Genomic DNA, 21,023 nt, shown 5'->3' with positions numbered 1-21,023 from the left:
CTTACAATCTGCCCAGTGTCTTATATAACGCACTGTAGTGAAGCACTCTTACAATCATAATGAGATTTACAATAAATAACAGGAATATCCAGGGCATATAGAAGTTTACCGTAATTGCAAGCAACTAGGAAACAAGACATAAAATGCAACAATACATCAACCATTGAAACCAAAACTTATCATCACTCTCACTTAATTCTCAACAAATTGTTACATGTCAAAGGTCGTTACTATGGTGTCAAGTTGTGTATAGGGCTTGACTGAAGACCTGTGGGGTAGAATCTGGGAAAGTAAAGTTGGCAAAGGTAATAAGGGTCTAGAGGTTACAAAAAGGTCATTGCTATTTGAATTCTTATAACATAACATACTGGCATAATATTGTAACACTATAAATAAATGTGATTATTAGATTATTAAAGCCCCCTTCCCTACGTTTTTTAGATCTAAGATCACAAACTATATATTAATGTAAAAATAATACTATATGGTCCTATTGCGATAACTTTTTTCATCTTTAAACGGTTAAAAATGTGAAAAATAAGTCGATTCTAATAATTATAGCGGCCCGCTATAAATCCCAAAATGCATTGCGTGCGGATTGATATTTTTGTTTTTCACCTGTAATTCGCCCACTTTTCGAACGATCGTGTGGCCAAAACAAATGGAAGACTCTTAACTTTTCAGCGAAAATACCGGGTTTTCCCCAATTTGTATCAACGGAGTCTGGCAAAAATAGAAAGACAATTAATGCAGCAACTATACAACGTCAGGCTAGGTATATAGCTATCGTATGATGTTCGTACGTTACCGATGTTTACCAGCTAGGCCTACAAAACTAAGCCTAGCTAGGCTAGGCCTAAGACCGTCCACGAGAGGTCGATCGCCGCGAGCTACTTAGGTAGTGCATTGTTTCTCACTTTTTATCACAATTTACCATAAAACGTACATTTAAGACAAGGAATGACATGGTTTAATGTTTTTAAAGTGATATATGTATTATTTTCCAAAAAACGTCAAAAATTGCAGGGAAGGGGTCTTTAAATTCTAAAATGTGTCTATATTCACTTTTGCAGATCAAACATACTTTTTAGAGGGATGGTCTTCCTCACTTTTTGATGGCAAAACTTGAACATTTGTGGAATACAAAAATCACTGTGTGCGGACGAGGAGCTAGGTTGTCCACACCACATCTTGTTTTTTATTTTGGAAAAGTTCATTAGCAATTGATTGACATTATTAGGATATTAGGCTCTGGTAAAAACAAACATGTTGATCCACAGCCACCACTTATTTACTGTGGTAGTCTATAAAAATAGAAAATGTTATATTAATTCAGAAAAATAGTCTTATTGGATAGAGTACTGCTACAGGTAGGCACAGCAATGCATACCACGATAAAAGTCTTGTCTGTACTATAACATTTTATGTGACAAAAAAATGTTATGTGCCCATATATGGACATGATGACATCATATCACTTACCATATTTTACTAGTTTGATAGTGTGGACAGAGCTTAAGACTCACTCTTGTTGTGCATGCAATGTACACGTGACCATCAGCTTAATGTCCCATTAAAGGAATGAGGCAATGAAAGTTTTCTTCAATGAATCAATGAATCAATGAAAGTTTATTTTTCCTTTCTCTCAATAACAATTGTACCATACTATCTCTTACATTTTCCCTTAATTTTTTTTAACTTACTGTTCATTGTTTAAAACAATGCTATGTATAGTATCGGTGAATGCTGTAAACCAATTTCCAATATACACTAATACAATTCAGAAGTTTAATTGTTGAACCTTTATTAGTTCAAGCATAAATATTATAAAAATATTATTTCATCATAATATTCCGCATGGAGATTTCTTATCACTATCTCAGAAGGAAGTGCGCAATGTGCTTATTAGAAAACCTCTATTCAAATCTAAGATTTTAAATCGATTAAGTTTCCTGTATGGTTGATAAAAGAAAGAAGGTCATTATAGAAATACAGCGGACAGGTTCTTTAATCTAACATGTGTTTAATTCATTACTTTTATAAAAGTAAAAGGTGCCGATATTACTTGTTAAAGGATACAATGGATCAGAAGGTGATCCAGGGAGTTTTTTTTCGGGTGTCACGAAAGCTCAGACCACGAAAGCTCAGACCACCTAAGACCTAAGATCACGAAAGCTAAGACCCAACACCTAAGATTACAAATACTAAGATATACTACAGCTTAAAAACAATACTTGTTTATCCATACATAATTTTAAACACAGTAGGTTTCATTTATTATTATAAATATAATTTAATACTACCGCAAAACATAGATAAACTCACATTATTTTCGCCCGTTGAGTAAATGTATATTTTTTCTTTACAACAAACAAACTTGACGGGTTGTTTGTTGGTATATATTTACTCCATTGTGTTGCTTCAGAGGATGTTTTTCTTGCGCACCTGCCTTTCTTGTATTTTGACTCCAAATTTGTTGACTAACTTTATCCTCAACACCACACTTTAAAATTAGGACTTATAAGTACTTTCAGAAGGAGAAACACATAATAACAAATAAATAAATCCTTTAAATTGATGATTTTACAGATGTGTTTCTTTGTATACTGTAATGACAATGTAACTCCTCGAGCTCCCCATGCTCAATGTTTTTGTTTCTATGGAGCGCCAAAAGAGCAACAATAATAGTACAAGTATAAAAACAGAAAGAAAACGAAACAAAAAAACTTATCATGATTTTTAAATTAAAATTTATTTGCCAGTATTTATTTCTTCGTACTTGCATGATTATACTATTATCATTACAATTTTAATTTTACATTGTTCCATCCACACTGTAGATGGACTCCACAGAGTTTTCAGCCCTCTATATAATTTTTGCTCTTTTGACGTTCCATAGAAACAAAAACATTGAACATGGCCCATGGGGTAGGCCTACTGTACTGTAGGCTAGTCATTTTGTGTGCGAGAAAAACGTCTGTAAAATCATCAATTTAAAAATGTATTTGTTACTTTTTATGTGATTCTTTTTCACGAAAGTGCCAATTCTAAGGTGTGGTATTCAGAATAAATGTTGGGAGTTAAAATACAAGGCAGGTGCGAAAGATAAATATTTGTAATTTTAGGTGTTGGGTCTTAGCTTTCGTGATCTTAGGTCTTAGGGGGTCTGAGCTTTCGTGGTCTGAGCTTTCGTGACACCCGTTTTTTTTTCTGGCGTGGGGGACAATTGATCTGGGTTTTGGAGTTGACGTTGGTTGTTACTCTCGATATTTCTGTGGGTCAGGGACACTAAGGGCAGTATGTAGAAGTTCTCTCCTTTTTTTACAGAACTGACTAAGTTACTGTAATTATATCAAATAAATTTGGAAAATATTGATTGTTATAGAATTGATTTTATAAATAAAGGTAAATCATGTTAAAAGCGGGTAAAGGGTATACAATATGTTTGAGGCATGGGTCAGAGAAATGGGCATAAGACGGCTATGAATGCTCACTGGTTAGACCCAGGGGCCCTGAAGCTTATGGGCGCATGCCGCTGGGCAGGCATTATATTCAAAAAGGCTAAAAACATCCAAGACTTTCAGCATTGAAAGGCCACTTAGGATCCCTAAACCAGTGGCTGCAGGCCTCTGCACTACACCACTGGTTAGGGACCAGTCTGTGCCATTGGCTGTTGGGTGTAAAGCTCTTTAATGAAGAAATAATAAATAAACCAGACCACAGCTGCAGGTTTGCGGTTCCAATTTGTGAGAAGTTTAATTAATACAGGAAGCAAAAATGAAAAATATTAATAGCTTGGTCCTATTGTTCCATTTTTCACTCAGATCTAAAGAACATTATTATTTGTTAACAATACGACGACCAAAATGTAGGTAAAAGGATAAATTGTTTATGATAACTTAAATGAACAGGAAAATACAAGCTTGTTGGTTTTAAGTTTTCCTGGAAGATTGTAATTAATTTGAAGGTCGATAATTAAACTGTTGTTTACTGAAACTCAATACATAAATTAAACATCCATAAAAACGCAATCAGCATTATATGGATAAATGTATTCAATACGATTGATTGTTTTGTATCTTGCCATCACATCATACAATTTAGACAGTCAAAACAAACAAAATCATATACAGTAGCTATGTTATAACCAGGGAAGAGTGAACACTCTTCCTTGGTTCTGTTTGGTTTCCCACTACAACGTAAATGCAACGCAAGTGATTTGAACACAAGCGATGGGTTATTCAAGCTTTGCTTTTGAATGGTCAATTTCCCTATGTTGCGTCTACGTCAAGGACCAGTGGCCGGAATCACGGTTAATTCACTATTTTGTAGGTAATAACCCAAGTTTCCAAAACAGTGTATAAATACATCTGCCAAGGGTCATCCTTACTTTTTTAACTAGAACCCTGGGCTAGTAGTTATTTGCCCAAATTCAATTTTACTGGCCATCATCTAAGATTTAAGCATGTATAAATTTTGTTATGAATAATTGACTGGCCAGTACAGGTCACTGAATTAAACCCGCCACCGTGCTAAATGGAACACCAAGACGCCTTGCTTTTAACAGACAAAGCAACTAATATTACAGATATTGTTAGATAACATAAATTTATGTCTATAGTATAAGTACAGTATAATAAGACATCAGTTATATAAACATTTTCATAATCCCTTTTTTCTATATAAGATTTTAGTGATAAAGATATTATATGCAATTGGTATTTAGGTTAAGCTTTTAAAAGTTAAACTATCGGATAAGATTAACATTTTATTAAGTTTTATCAGAGTATTTAGTAATTTAATACTTGATAATATTTAGTAACTTAATGCAGTTTTACTTCTATAGTAATACCATAAGCAGATATTCTTACAAAATGGTTGCAGGTGTAACAAAGGGAAGGGTATGTGAAAAAAAATAAATGATTAGATCGTATTGTCTTGCTTACTGTTTACAAAAATGATTAACTACTGGTGCATTTAATTTGTAGAAAGGGGGCAGTGTTAAACGAGAACAGCTAGACAAAGTTGGCTCCAGTCATTGTTTACATTGTAGGTGTAGAAATGACAAGGATATAGAACTTATTTTTACTTTTCTGTGAATTTATAGATATATTATATATAGATATATTGTACTGATAAACTATTTAAACACATATATAATGGACTTTATTAGAAATAGGTAAAAATCCTCAAGATTCTAAACTCATTTAAGACATCCCTATTCACAGGACACCTTTACTCTGGGAACATTTTCTCGTGAAAGGATGAGGAGCAAACATTCGGCTAACCCATATTCAGGAGACACACCTACAGAAGGGGATATGTTGTTGGTCCCAAACAGTGGTGTAACGGCTATGAGTGCTCACTGGCTAAACCCAGGACTCCAGAGCTTAAGGGTCCTAGAGCATGTGCAGTCCAATGCAAGAGCGCCCATTAGCAGTGCTAAACCAGGGCCTTTGCCCTGTGCGTTACGCAACTAGTCCTAAAGGTGTTCTTATAGGGGTTCTACTTTAACAGACTTTTTTTGGCACCCTAGGCCTGTGACTTTGGTTTAGCAGTTGTTATATAAATCCTCTTGATTATCCTTGACTTTCACACCTGAATTATCCTCATTTCCTTCCCTTTTAATGCATAATAAAGCTTTACTAACATTTACTTGCCAAAGCATAACATTCATGCCTAATCCAGGATTTCCATAAGCTCACCGGCAATGGGTAAATGATTTCCTAAAGAAATGTTAAGGTACAGATGCTAAGACTAAACCACCCAAACCTTTAAGACACCTTCTATAAGAAACTATGTATTGGGAAGCTGAATTGCAAAAAGTTTGTTGAGTATAGAGGGCAGTATTCACCTATGTCATAAGGCCAAAGACAAGATGAATTAAACTCAAACAAGAAAAATTTCTTACAAAAAAAGGCGCAAGACCATAGAGATATTATAATATTTCTATGCCTAGACTCATTGAAAGTTTTAATTATTGTTTTTCCCTCACTAAATCATGGAGGTATTTCATAGACTGATGAGTTTGTGTGTATGTATGTATGTATATATGTATATATACATATATATAGGTGTGTGTGTACATATATGCATATATATACAAATAAATAATTAAATTAATGTTAATGTTCTTTGCTTGATTTGTTTATATATATAAATATGTATATTTATATATGTATGTAACTAAAAATAGTCTATATAGGCTATATATTTATATTATATTTCCTCATCTTTATCGTTTCAAATTAATTAATTAAAATTTCAGTACATCACCGGGCGGTTTAGAACTAATGTTCTTTGCCTGTCGTGTTTATATATTATATTAATGAAATGTATTATTTGTAACTCGTACTTACTTTTTTTAATACCTTATTCATTTGTTTTATTATTGAATGAAAGAAAGAAAATAAATGTTTACGTTGAGTTGAGTTGAGTTGAGTAGACTCTTTCCTCACAGACGTGCTTTAGGGTGTGCGTATGGCCAGTCCGAGTTTACAAATTTTTTCCAGCCTTCGTACAGTAATAGTTTCCGCATTAATACTGTTGTGTAATATTTTCGTTCGCTGGACTATATAACTACCTAAAGGCGTGGCGCGAAAAAATAAATTTGGATGCCATCCACTGGTGTTTGTAATATTTTTTTAATTTGTGCTAATAAACATTAGTAAGTATGATTTGTGGTACACCATGTGTTTTTAAAATTTAGAATGTCTACACGTTTTGGTTGTTTTGCTACAACTGTCTCCTGGAGTAAAGGTTCTCTTCATTTACTAATTGCCTTTACTCCAACAGACAGTAGCATAACCTACAAAACGTTGCGAAATTCTCAATTTACTTTTGTAGTACCATTTCCTTTTGGAAAAACATGGTGTACAGCAAACCCATTTTTCTATGAAGAAATTGCTTATAAAAAAGTTACATGCCTTGGAGAAAAGTTCTAACGATATGGACCATATAAAATTAAAGTTGACTGACTCTTAATTTATTCATATATGAAGGGCTAGTGTTGCCCGAAAGCTCTGCTAATTTTTCTGTTTTTATTTAGCTTTTTGCTTATTTTATTTTGTATGTCCATTGAGATCCAGCCACTGATACCCACAACATTGACATTTTTCTTCAGTAATTTGCCTTTTATATTAATATATATTTTATTTATCAACTATTAATATTATATGTAAAAATTGCTTGTAACCATATTAGTTCACACTTGTGTAGTAATCATCCACAAGTTTGATTACTTATCGTCACATGTAACTATTCCTAAGACGTCTTTTATCACACGTAATTGAGTTTTGAAAGGAAAGTGCGTCATTTTAAGGGGTCGGGGTCACTGTTACGTCTTTTAAGCTTCTGTTGTCATTTAAAAAATATGTTTACAACAATAACATCATTAAAAAAAATCAATAGATATGATCTCGAGTTTGAAATATTTAATGAGGAATTATGACATTATATAAAAAGTTATATTGTTATACTGTATAATACAAAAGATTATGAGAAATCTTGTACTAGAATATTTTATATAATTATGATTATCAAAAATAATTTGATTACAGAAACTGAAATTAATGCAACCAATTCAAAATCTTACCCACAAGTTTGAGTCATGGTACTGAAAGGAAAAAATTCAGACAATCAAAATATCTAAAGTTTTTTTTCGGCAATGACGCCTTGTATTTCTCAATTAATATGATCCAACACATTATTACTTTCTAGCAACAATGTATTGAATATTATTTGGAATAATTAACTATCATAACATTTAAATTAATAATACATGTAACCAGTTTTGTTTTGAAAAAATACAAAAAAAGACACTAAAATTTTCTGAATATTCAACTTGAAATGTCTAAAAGTAAATGATCTTTTTGTTACTTTTACAACATTTTTTTAAAAACTTCAAGTAGGTAAATAAAATTTTTCAAAACACTATACAAACCTTTAACTAGTATTTCACAACTTTAAAAGTATAAAAACCAAACGAGAAAAATAAGTCCATACAAACATTGTGATGATCTTCGCGTTAAATGAGCGATGATAAACAACTTTCTGAATAATAAACTAAACGATTGCCAAGGACATCAAAATCAAGCAAGCATATCGCACATGAAGTTTCACGCTACAAATATTATTTTTAACCAATGCATTGTTTTATCACAATCAAAATAAATGTCAAAACTTTGAGTAGTAATGGAAGGAAGTTTGCGGAGAAAGAAAGCAAAACAAGCATTGATATTTAAAGAAATAATGAAGGTAGCGCAATGCCTTCCTGAATTATGTCAAGTCTTTCCCTTTTACTTAATTATTTTAAGCGTTTAAAATCAATGGCTACAAGGACAAGAGGGAAATTACTTTTCAATGGAAACTGATAAGACAGTATTTCCAGAATATGTTATTACTGACTATTTCAATTTAGTTGAAACATAAAATCCTTTCCTGTTGACAATGTGTGTAAGTTAGTGAAGATATCTATCAAGGCCTAAGTAGTAATAACTAATGAATGGGACACAGGAAGAGGTGGAACGATGCTATAATATTATGGAATCATACAGTCTCTTTGCATTAAAGAGAGACCTTAAAAAATTGTTGAAAAGGTTAAAGTGGAGAGATAATGGTATACAGTAGAGTGGAGACGATATATTTAACACAAAACTACTTTTAAGAACAACCAATACTGTAAAATTGATGAAAAGTGATATATTTATCATGGAACTATATAACTCTTTTAAAGAAGGACCATCAAGAGAAACTATATAAATGTATTAAGGAAGAATTAAAACAACTTAAGTAGAAAGAATGGTACAGTAACATCAACTCTTTATATGAATATATATATATATATATATATGAAATGAACAGAATACAATGTACAGTATTATCGAGGAACAATCTGCATGTAAAGCTCCAGCTGTCTACAGTATCAAATTATAGTAGTTTGACAAAGAAAGTGTGATGTACCCAAATATGGTAGTGATATGCCCAAATACGGTAGTGATATGCCCAAATATACTGTAGTAGTGATATGATATATGGGGCACTTTTTATTGTCACATAAAGTTTGATAGTATAGACAGAGCTTAAGAGAAATAAATTGATGAGAAAATGATGACGTGCTTTATTATAAAAATAAGCATAAATTCTAATAATATGATAATTTCAGATTTGACATAGATTATTTTCCATTCCTGAACCTCTGTCCTGATTTTAATTTTTTTATGACCTGAATATGAAACAGAAACTTGTCATTATGAACAAAATCTTATTTATTATTCATGTTATTTGCTATAGGCAATTTCACATAGCTCTTTATTATTATACGTGCCACACTGCACAATAATGGTTTATTTGCGGAAAAGGCTATAAATATAATTTCAAATGTTTAATGCTGTCAAGAGTTCAAAGTTCATGATTGATTAAATGTGACCTAATATAGTAAAATATACTGGTACATAATATTTTGTAGCATCTATGCTTATTTTTTTTAGTTTAAAGACAGGTTTGCAGGAAACTCCATGTTTCCAAAAAATGTGTAAAGCTCTGTTTACACATCAAACTACAGACAACAAAATGTGTGGTGTGCCCAAATATGGTAGTGATATGTCCATAATTTAAGGCATATCACTTTTTTTTAAATATAAATTTTCATAGTGTAGACAGAGCTTAAACTTAAAACGTTTGGTTCTTATGTTATTTAGTATTATTAATTATTATGTTATTATTTAAGTTGTCAAATTCATATCCTCTGCATATGTTTGGTGTCTGTTCAATTACTCCTAGCTAAAGCAACAAAGAATACATGAAAGAAAACCACACTACATTTGTGCAGTTGACTGAAAAGTACTTTACCAATCCAAATATGAAAAATTACTCTAGCAGAACATATTGTATTTTAATAGATATTAATCAATAATAATTATTAAACTATATAAAAAAGAATTTAAAACATGCCCCTGCTCTTCAAAATGAATTCTGGAAATTCAAGAAACTCTACAAAGGATTGCTGTAATTACTGTATTTACTAAAGCTATGTCTACACTATCCAAGTAGTTTGACAAAAACAATGTGATGCACCCAAATGTGGTAGTGATATGTTTAAATATGGTAGTGATATGACATTATTGTGTCCATATATGGGCACATCAAATTCACATCACATAAAGTTTGATAGTGTAGACAGAGCTTAAAACACACATTGAATAAAATGAGTTATTTGCTAATTGCCTATAGTTGAGCACTGTCAGTATCAATGGAAACCGTCATTAACTTGTTAAGTTTCATAGAGTTAGTACACAGAATTGAACTTTACAACGCTAGACACAGGCTGTATAATGACATCATAATAACATTAATACATGTCATTACATTATGAACCGGAGTGCACTGGTAACTGAGCAGTAAATTTCCTCTTGCCTTAAGGTTTTGGTACATTAGCCGCAAATAGAAACCATTTACAGTGGATGCCTGATGGAATGATATCCACTTAGCGTGCACTTGATATATTTAACATAAATATGAGTTGTACGGCTTTAATTATTAATGCTGTATTCTTAGTCATAATTCAACAGGCACTTACTTTTGTGCATTTATTATTGTGAAAAGAAGGTAATGCTATAGAAAAAACAGTTGAAATTATCGTACTTTATGAATTTTACAAACCAACATTGGTGTTGGTAGTCTATGAGTGCCCAGTGCTATAGCCACAATAAAGATGAGGTGGTTGCAAGAAAAGGGAACAATCTGTGTGCTGGTCACAGGGATTGTCAAAAGCATCTCTGTGAAAAAGTGGTCAGGTTGAAACCTTATTAACTGTACTAGTGACTATGGCCCTGGTGCCGCTTACCTGGATAAATTGACAATAGTTTCTCTCTCCGAAGTGAGAATTACACATACGAAAAGAAAACAGTAGAGCACCTCTAACAGATAATGGTGCCGTCCACAAACTTCACTATCTAGTGGGAACCATCTCACCATCAACATACTAGTGACTATGGCCCTGGTGCCGCTTACCTGGATAAATCGACAATAGCCTTTCACTCTCCGAAGTGAGAATTACATATACGAAAAGAAAACAGATGAGCACCTCTAACAGATAATGGTGTCGTCCACAAACTTCACTATCTAGTGGGAACCATCTCACCATCAACATACTAGTGACTATGGCCCTGGTGCCGCTTACCTGGATAAATTGACAATAGCCTTTCACTCTCCGAAGTGAGAATTACATATACGAAAAGAAAACAGATGAGCACCTCTAACAGATAATGGTGCCGTCCACAAACTTCACTATCTAGTGGGAACCATCTCACCATCAACATAATTTCTTTTTTTAACGTATTAAATTCATTTTATAAACAAAATAAATCATCTACTTACCCGACTCAATGATCTAAGTTTCTGAAGTAGTGCTTTGACAGGAACCAAGAATTCATGCATAAACCTTATTCCATCGCCATTATAGCTACCGTCGACAATCTCAAACACTTGAGCTAACAGATAGGGGGCGACATTTTGAAACGGTGGAAATAGGTCTGATAAAATATCCTGTAGACTACAGTCAACCTGGGCCGACTCCTGTCAAGAAAAAAAATATCATCAATAATAATTTCATTGATTTAAAATGAATTAAATCAGTGTATATCTCTTACTCTTTATATCTACATTCACATGGTAACGTTTAAAAAGTTCAACACGAAGGACAGTGCTATATTGTTATCAATAGAAAATCGTATAAAATAATTGAATGGTGCCATATTCTGTTCCGTTAAACGAAACAGCTTTTAATTTTTTTTACCTGAAAAATAAATACAATATAATTTTACAAATAAATTCAAAATATCTTTAAAAAGAATGTTTAAAACTTGTTTATAAATATTAAATTGAATATAGAATATATCGCATAAAATTTATAATATAATATTCAATATTTATTATATAACAATACATATAAAAAAAATTAAACAATATATGTAATATTATGCATAAATTGTACTTTATATAATTACAGAACTGTATTAGGATACAGAGTATAGTATGAATTGCATTACTAATAACAAAAGTGACAGATGAATGCTAATAATAATAAATAACTCATACATAGTAACAAAGTAGTATAAAAATATAAACATAAACTTAGCTTACATCACTCTGTTTATTAAAACTCACCTACCTTTGATAGATATAAAGTATATTAATATAATCCTGTCAGATATGCTTTCAGTGTAGAAAATGAATATAAATGATATCAATTATCAACAGAACATAAGATTTTCGAATGTATATAATTTCATCGAACACGTTGCGATATAAAATTTCCCACGGCCAAAGAATACAGCATCATTTGAGTGTAATGGAACATGTAAAGCATTAGACGAGGAAGAGGACATGACACCACAGGATGTCAATTGGACGATTCTTGATAAGCAAGACTTATTAGTGAAATCTGATTGGTCATGGTCATCCTTTATTCACAAAGGAGTAATTGTGCCACAATGCTGGAATGTCATGCTGACCATGTCTGCCATGCAAAAGCAAATTATGTTATCTAATTTGCATAATCATATGCAATAAATGTAATAACTTTATGTTAATGTAAAACTTAAACATTAAATCAGCTTTCTTCACTATGATCATGCTGACCTGGTCTTCTATGCAAAGTAAAATTTCTCATTTGCATACTGTAATAGTTCATGTTCATGTGTAACCTAACCATTAAATTAGCTTTCTTTACTATGATCATGCTGACCTGGTCTTCTATGCAAAGTACAATTTTTTCATTTGCATAATAAATGTAATATTTCATGTTCATATGTAGAATATATTTTGTTATTACCATATATTTAACATTAAATCAGCTTTCTTCATTTAATAATACATTAATGTATTTAAGTACTGTACCATGCTTTCCAGGTCTTCTATGGACAGTAAAATTATATTATTTACATAATTGTATACAATGTTGTAAAGAATAATACTGTATTTTTTTTATTCACTAAACATTTTTTCGATTTTTAACTAATTTTCTTCCTCTTAGTCTTATTCTTCAGCTCCAGCACAACAAATTTTTCATATCTTCTATATTATTTTGAATTTATGAAATTAATTGCTAAATTGAATTAATTATATAAATTTAATAATCATTATACTCAATATTAAAATTTTCATAACTCCATATGGAACGTTTTAAAGTGAGTGTACTGTATACTCTCTTCATCCACGTCATTGTTTACTGTTAGTTTCTTTCTCAGAAATTGATTATTTTTGTCAATCAGTTACATCATTTAATTAACAAGATGCAGGCTTGGAATGGAAAGTGGGTAAAAACTACTTCATATAATTATCTTTAAATTATAAATATTTTTGATGATTAATTATAATTAACATATTACATCATTACAATATTTTTAATTAGACAATGGTAAGTATAATGTGAGTACAGGTTATTTGCATATTCCACTCAATAACATGCTTACAGTAATTGAATGTTTTATACGAAGGATAATGTCGAATCTATTTTTAGAAATTACATCATCAATAACAACTTATTACATGGAGTATCCAGCAAGTACAGAGATACTAATGTTAGATAATTAACATTTTAAGCTCTTTAACAAAGTAATAACTTGTACTTGATATAGGTGATATGGATGTGCTTACGGTAAAAAATATATTTCTTCAAAATTTTGCCTAATATGGGATGTTTTTACACAAAAAAATTCTACGAAAATGGCAACCAATTCCAATTCACAGTCAGTGAGATGTTAATCTTATCCAGAATATATGGTATACGTGATACACATCTGAAATCATAGTCCATGTCTAACCATGCATTAAAATCAGTATTTCCATCATCATAAATTAGGCTATATTTGTTACTTGATGCTTGCATAAAGCGTATATGAACATAAACTCACATGCATCAACTCACAATCACAATTTAAAATCAATCGTCATCTGTCAAACATGAACAGTCAATTTCAACCAAAAGAAAAGAACTGTTACATTTTATTTTTTAAATTCTACAAGTTGTTTAGTTTTCCTGATTATAATTGTGGAATTACAGAATATGTCTGCATATAGTAGTGTCACATTGAAGGGAGCAGAGGCTGTGTTTGGGGAAGTGGTGCACATACAATATAATGCAAAATTATCATTATTTTTTAAGAACAGAAAGAGAGAGAGAGAGAGAGGGACGAAAAATTAGAACCCTTAAAAAAGCAACTTAATGTTTTTTTTCACAGCAAATAATTCCAGGATCGAGACACTGTTCAAAAGAAATTCCTATTAAGGGGAAACTTTCCTGTAAAACATACATGGGGAAATATATGTTTTAACATGAAAAAACCCCTATTGATGAAGACACCATTAATACAACATTTCTCAAAGGAGTCCCCTTAATATAGGTTCTACTGTACTATAGCCAACAGTGGCAGATCTACTGTACTATAGCCAACAGTGGCAGATCTACTGTACTATAGCCAACAGTGGCAGATCTACTGTACTATAGCCAACAGTGGCAGATCTACTGTACTATAGCCAACAGTGGCAGATCTACTGTACTATAGCCAACAGTGGCAGATCTACTGTACTATAGCCAACAGTGGCAGATCTACTGTACTATAGCCAAGAGTGGAAGAATCTAAATTTATACAGAATGAATAAGCAAAAAAATCAGATCAAATAACAGCAGCCATACAGAATTTCCAAGCTTTGTATTGTATCTGACTTTAAATCAATCTGTTAGCTAAAGTATTTATTTTCCTATTAAAATAATTGGAAAAAATATGGTGGTACGTATGTAAAATAATTTAAGTTTCATACTTACAGTACCACATCTAAAACCACTGGTTAACAAACTAAACCATCAAAATCCAGTGTACCATAAACAGTATGAACTGACTGTTTAACAAACTGAGCCATCAAAATATACACTATACACTAAAAACACTATTTAGTATTAGGAATAAAATACACTATTCTCTTCTAAGGCTAGGCCGGCTGTGTACTATAGATAATTAAAAGCCATTCACCGTCACTACGCATGTGACATTTGGCTGACTAAGCCGAGCTGTCATCTAAATATATACACAACCTGCCATTACCAACACTAGGCGTATTTTCAATGACGCTAACAATAACCCCAAAAAAGAATAAAAATTCTTGCATACCTCGTAACTTAAATCCTCACCGATCAACGTAGCCATTTTGTTTCCTCATCTGGAGACTAATTATCATAGAGAATTATCAGTAGAGAATGTAGATGATAAGGGAAATACCTGCTATACTACTAGCATCAGCATAATGAATCTCACAATATATTGATTCTATTTACTATGTGCGTCGTCTGCTATGAATGGCAAATGCCGTCTGCTAAACCAATCACATTTTTAATCAGAGAGTATTGATTTTGTAGGGTCTATCCTGAATACAGTGTCAACTATTGTAAAATGAATTTGTTTCTTTTTTTAATGTCTTATTAGATGTAATGAATAATTTGTTAAGTTTGTATAATTTTAAAAGAACATCAACATGAAACATAAAAGTATTTTTTCTTTATGACCAAAGTTATGTTATTGCCTATTTAAACTAAATTATTATAAATCTTTTCAGCTAAATATCTTTTGTAAAAAAATAATGGTGCTGGTATGAGTTACCTGGATAATTCGACAAAAGCCCCCTCTCTTTCAGAAGAGGAGATACTGTATATTTAGGAAAGGAGAAATTCAGTACACACACGATTGAAAAAGAAGTGATATGGAATAGAGGAGTGTGATTCAAGGGCGATTCCATTATCCAATAGGTGTGCCCAACTGAACTTCTTTTTATTTAAAAAGTATCCTCTCGTCAAAGAGAGAGGGCTATTATCAGTTTATTTAAGTAAGCTTGGCACAAAATATGGGTTAATAATCAATCTGTTGATTACTAAAAAAGATGATTCTCTAATTATGTAAGTAAGTCATACCTACAGGGAATGTAAACTGGGACATGCATTTATTACAAGATTATTTTACCACATAACAATAAAAATAGGACAAAGGTTAATTATAGATGAGTTCTATTTGACAGTTACAGTATAAATGTAAGCTAAGCATTTCAATATTTTAACTACATATGTTAATCAATTAATATTAACTGTTATGCAAATTGAATGATGTATATGGACTAAACAACAACAACCCTAACATTTGAAAACACGATTTAAATAGTTATAAACCAATGTGTCATACTGACACTTAATACACAAAGAAAGAGGCAAATTTGAACAAATAAAACTCAACAAAAGATTTAACAATTATGAAGTCAGCTGCAATAGGCCGCGTTCTCTCAACTAGAATGATGGTATATTCAGTCGGTGTAATCGGTACAACAAGGTCGACAGTTTGAAAACCGCAGGAACGTTGTAGGAAAAACAAAAATACTGTTTTAAGAATAGAAGATCTTTAAAAACATGACAAGACTAGGCGAGCTAACTGTGGGAAAACCAAACGTGTTTGGTCTCTTTCAACAATGGCTACAAATGATAATATTCTTTTGAATACTCACCTATGAAAACATTGTGTCAGAGAGTTGTGCACCACTCCAAGGATTTTCCCACACATAAATTTCTTGTAATAAATTCTTTAATGACCAATTACAACTTTTTATTAATTTGATGATTACCATTAATTTAAAATTAATAGCTCACCAAGGTAAAGATGTGATGGTCCTTGTTAGTCCATGCTAAACAAACCATCAACTTAAAATGTTACCTTTTTTAGCAATTTCCTACATACAGTAAAGCACAAAAATTCAAACTGAGATGAAATCTATTTCTAAACACTTGTTTTGAACAATTACATTTTATGTATCTCTTTAATGTATTACTCCTTTTACATTTTATGTATCCCTTTAATGTATTACTCCTTTTTTAAAACATTGTACATATTGTATTGTGATTTTACAGTTTTATTATCAGTTTTTTTGTTGTCTTTTTATGATTTTTTTATAATTAAAAAAACACAACCTTATGCAAAACAGGGTGAAAATATCTATACCTTATGTTTTTATCCTGTATAAATATGTTTATTAATAAATAAATCTATTTGTATAAAGAAATAACTATACTTACTAACTAGGGCTCAAAATTCATCCCACAAAACTAGGAATTTTTTAGTACATTTGTCATAAATTACTAGTTATACTGCAGGTATTACAAAATAAGTATTATAAAATACTTAAAGCAACACTAGCCAAAAGAATTTAACTTTTAAGTGGTTATGCAATCAACTATTGAATGGGAAGTCTTTGTACATTTAAAAACACCAATTTGTAGTAGATAAACATTGTACACCACTTTCGAAGCCAGAGAATAGAAACGTATAGCCCCTGGATCTTGTATCAATGAGCCCTGGTCACTTGTTGGTCATCCACGGTCAGTGTGGCATAGAAATGCTTAAGTAGCTTAGATTTTAGACACTATTAGGTAAACACACTTAAATAGACTTTTTAGCTAAAGTTGAAAAGCCTGGAATTTGTTAGCACACTTTTTTATGAAACTGTGAAGTGGAATAGATATTGATTTTACCGATTTTTGCGGTTACCGTCCTAGTGCCAGTAGACATGATCAAAATGGCCCATTACCCATTGCATAAATCATACTACATCAAAAAACTATTGGTCGTCTCTCTTTTATTTATTTGTTGATAGTTACAGAATGCTATTTTTTTCTTTGGGGTTTATTATGTATCATATGGACATTTTGTTTGAAATAAAAGTTGAATTGAATTTATTATAAAAATTAAAAATGCAAGATTCTCACAATTTTAAACATTTTCTTCTGTTCTTTAAATCAAGCTTTTATTGTGTTTACAATTTAGCTTCTTATTTTTAATTCTGTAATAATAATAGTCATAAATGACTTCAATTAAGAGACTTGCATAATATTTAAATCAGCTTTTTATATATTTTTCGTTACTTTTGCAATTTATATTGGATATGTATTATCTTTATAAAATGAGTTAAATTAAAAGAGTTTTGGCACTCAACGATCATGTATGCTGAACTCCCTACGGGCCAATGACCGTAAGAAGATGCTAATCTGCTATGCTTACTTAATACCAAGTTCAAATCATGAGATAAATTACCGATTAGAACGTGAAACCTGTCTTAAATAAGATTATAAACATGCACTACAATTATTATAATCGTTGTAATTATCATAATTGATGAATTTGACCCAACGACCAATAAAAAGACGCAATAATGGATTTGCTAATTACAGCGTTAACCGCCAATCACAGACATTGTTTACGACATGTGGGGATTACATTTGATTTACCTTGGCTTCTTGTCTCACATGAGTTGAATTTTATTCATTGTACTCGAAGATGTATTAAAGAAAATTAAACATTATTTATTCTAAACATTCTGTACAGCAACATTCTTAGATTATAATCAAACACAGTATTATTCAAGATTCCAAATTTATTTGTTTCAAATTCCCAGACTAACCGTGATAAGCAGGCCCGTAGCCAGGGGGGGTTTTTATGGTTCGGGCGAACCCCCCTTAACCGACTGCGAACCCCCATCCCCGACATGCCCAATACCTCACCCTCATCTCCGAAAATCGTCCAAATACGTGCCCACAGTACAAAAAGTTGTTCGTAAATTAAAAAATTCGTAAACTCGTTCGGAATAACTCATACAGTACCTTCTTCCCTGTATGAGCGTACTTCGAGCGATATACAGTAGTCTGTAAAGAGTTGCAAATGAATTGCCGATTTTAACCTGAAAAATAAATGTTTGGTCCCTGCATGTAACATGATATTGACGCATCTCACAGCGAGCTGGGGGACTAACGATTCGTACAAAGGACACCGCCAGACAACTGCGTACCAATTGTTTAGATCACTGGCAGTCAGGCAGCATGCATAAAGTATATAGCCTTCCGACATACATCAGTATTTATGTGTGGCTATGAAGTATAATGTATCATAGAGGATTTTAGTGAATATTAATATTTTACACTATAATATCTATGGTATCATGTACTGTAGTTCACATTATGGCATCCGATTATTTTTTTCTAGACCACCAGCCGATACGTACTCAAATGTATCAATATCACCTATTTACATTGGCATATTTAATTTCCTGAACAAATTGCTGTAAATAAATATTATAGATAGAGCTATAATAAGAATTGCATTTGCCTTCACCCAGTGTGCTTTTTTCGGGGCTTCTCCTAGACGTACGTTCGCATTGAACTTGAACGCAAAACAAAATATCGAGTAAATGATCAAACAATCGGCGGTTCCGCACAGAGCACGCGCATCTAACATACGGCAACAAATGTTATCGTTTAAATAGTCCACGAGTCCAAGTACGATCGTTTTGCTCATTGGTAGCATGCTGCATGAGAGTGTCTTTTCCGGCCATTTAGGGGTGTCATTTAACAAAATTTGCTTCGCCTCAGGCCCCACCCCAGGGGGGGGGGGGCTAGGTATGGGGGTGGGGGTGACCCAAATACTTAGTGTGCGAACCCCCCTTGACAGATCCTGGCTACGGCCCTGATGAGTCATCACCAAAGTGTAATAAATGGTAACAGACTGACTGAAATATTCTACCCTGTGAGTCTAGGGAAACGGTCTTATTTACACATGGTAATGGTTTTGTAGTATACAAATTTGGGAGGTAGGCATAAGGATGGAATGAATTGATTTTTTAGTTACATTTTGGAAATATCAACATTTATGTACTATGGGAAGATGCTAAAATATTATTTGGAATATTTATTCTTAGCAATTTAATTATGAATAAATATACTGTAAGTACGTACCGGTAAGTAATCATAATAATAAGCTGTTTAAAGTTGGTTTCAAATGTATTCATTAAATATTTGAGTAAGTGTCCATCAAATTATTGGTTAACCAAATTTTTAAAACAAAGTAACTTTTTTTCATATATTTTCTTAAACGTTCTTTCAACTCTCCTGATGTTGTATTAACCAAGTTAAATTGTTGGGAAATTAGACATTTCTGAAATTCTTCTAATCGGAAACAATTTACTTTAAAAAAAAGGCAAAACTTAATCACCAACATTCATTTGAAGGAAGCAATAGCCTTTGGATTGAAAATAGAAGGAAACATTTTGTAAAGTCAGGAAATAGTGGTTAATGTGAAAATCATGTAATATCAGAAATCTGACCATGGATACAAAAAAAAATTATAAATAGGCCTACTGTTAAAGCATAGTTAATAAAGAAATGTTAATTTGCAAATGGGTTCACCAATTTAACAGGACACCGAACTAACCTTGCCACGATGGGACATAAGAAAGTGTCCTCTTAATAGTGTTGCCCTCTGAACAGAGGTGTATCAAAGGAGAAGTTCTACTGACTGTATATAACTAAATAAATTTCACCACATAAAAAGAAAGAAAACAAAAAGGAGAAAAACCTGGAATACGATTTCCATCGTGGTAGATAAAAACAACTGATTCACATAAAAACCGAACAGATATGTAAAATGACATCATTTGTCATTGTGTGAAGTCACGTTTAGTTTAGAATCACTCCCATGCCATCACATGTAATCTCACAAATGACCAAAACATAAAGTACTGGGTATGAGCAGCTGTTTGAAGATAAATTATAACATCATAAAGATGTGATAAAATGCATAAAATGAACAAAACCTCTTTGAGAGGAATAGGTACCCAGAGCTTGCAGAAAAAAAAAGAAAGATGTTTCATTTAATGAGAAAATAAAAAAAGAAGTGGAAAATAAAGAAAGAAATGGTAACATAAAAGTAGAAAATTAAATAAGTCAGAAAAATAAATCAATGTGGGAAATTATGAATGATAAAAATGTGGAAAAAATAAGTAGGAAAATAAAGGAAGTGGAAAATAAAGAAAGAAATGGGAAAATAAAATAATAGAAAATTAAATAAATCAGAAAATAAAGAAATATGGCAAAATAAAGGATGATATTGATAAAAATGTGGAAAAAATAAAGTAGGAAAATAAAAGAAGTGGAACAATAAAGG

The 21,023-nt window shown here is 31.9% G+C and overlaps 1 protein-coding gene across 5 annotated transcripts in view; it reads right to left on the bottom strand.

Moving 5' to 3' along the window:
• LOC140057304 (puratrophin-1-like) overlaps positions 1–21,023 on the bottom strand; it is an 84,753-nt gene that overhangs the window by 53,582 nt on the left and 10,148 nt on the right. For 4 of the 5 annotated variants that reach the window (XM_072102901.1, XM_072102900.1, XM_072102898.1 and 1 more), the window contains exon 2: positions 11,377–11,574. In XM_072102901.1, coding sequence (XP_071959002.1) covers positions 11,377–11,574 — 198 coding nt within the window. Of the gene's footprint in view, positions 1–11,376; positions 11,575–15,167; positions 15,279–21,023 lie in introns of those variants that run through there. The other variant, XM_072102899.1, reaches the window with a different exon arrangement.

The sequence above is a fragment of the Antedon mediterranea genome, chromosome 8 (genome assembly GCF_964355755.1).
Source record: "Antedon mediterranea chromosome 8, ecAntMedi1.1, whole genome shotgun sequence".
Lineage (NCBI taxonomy): Eukaryota > Metazoa > Echinodermata > Crinoidea > Comatulida > Antedonidae > Antedon > Antedon mediterranea.
The sequence above is the reverse complement of the archived record's forward strand: the minus strand, read 5'-3'. Positions and strand labels throughout refer to the sequence as shown.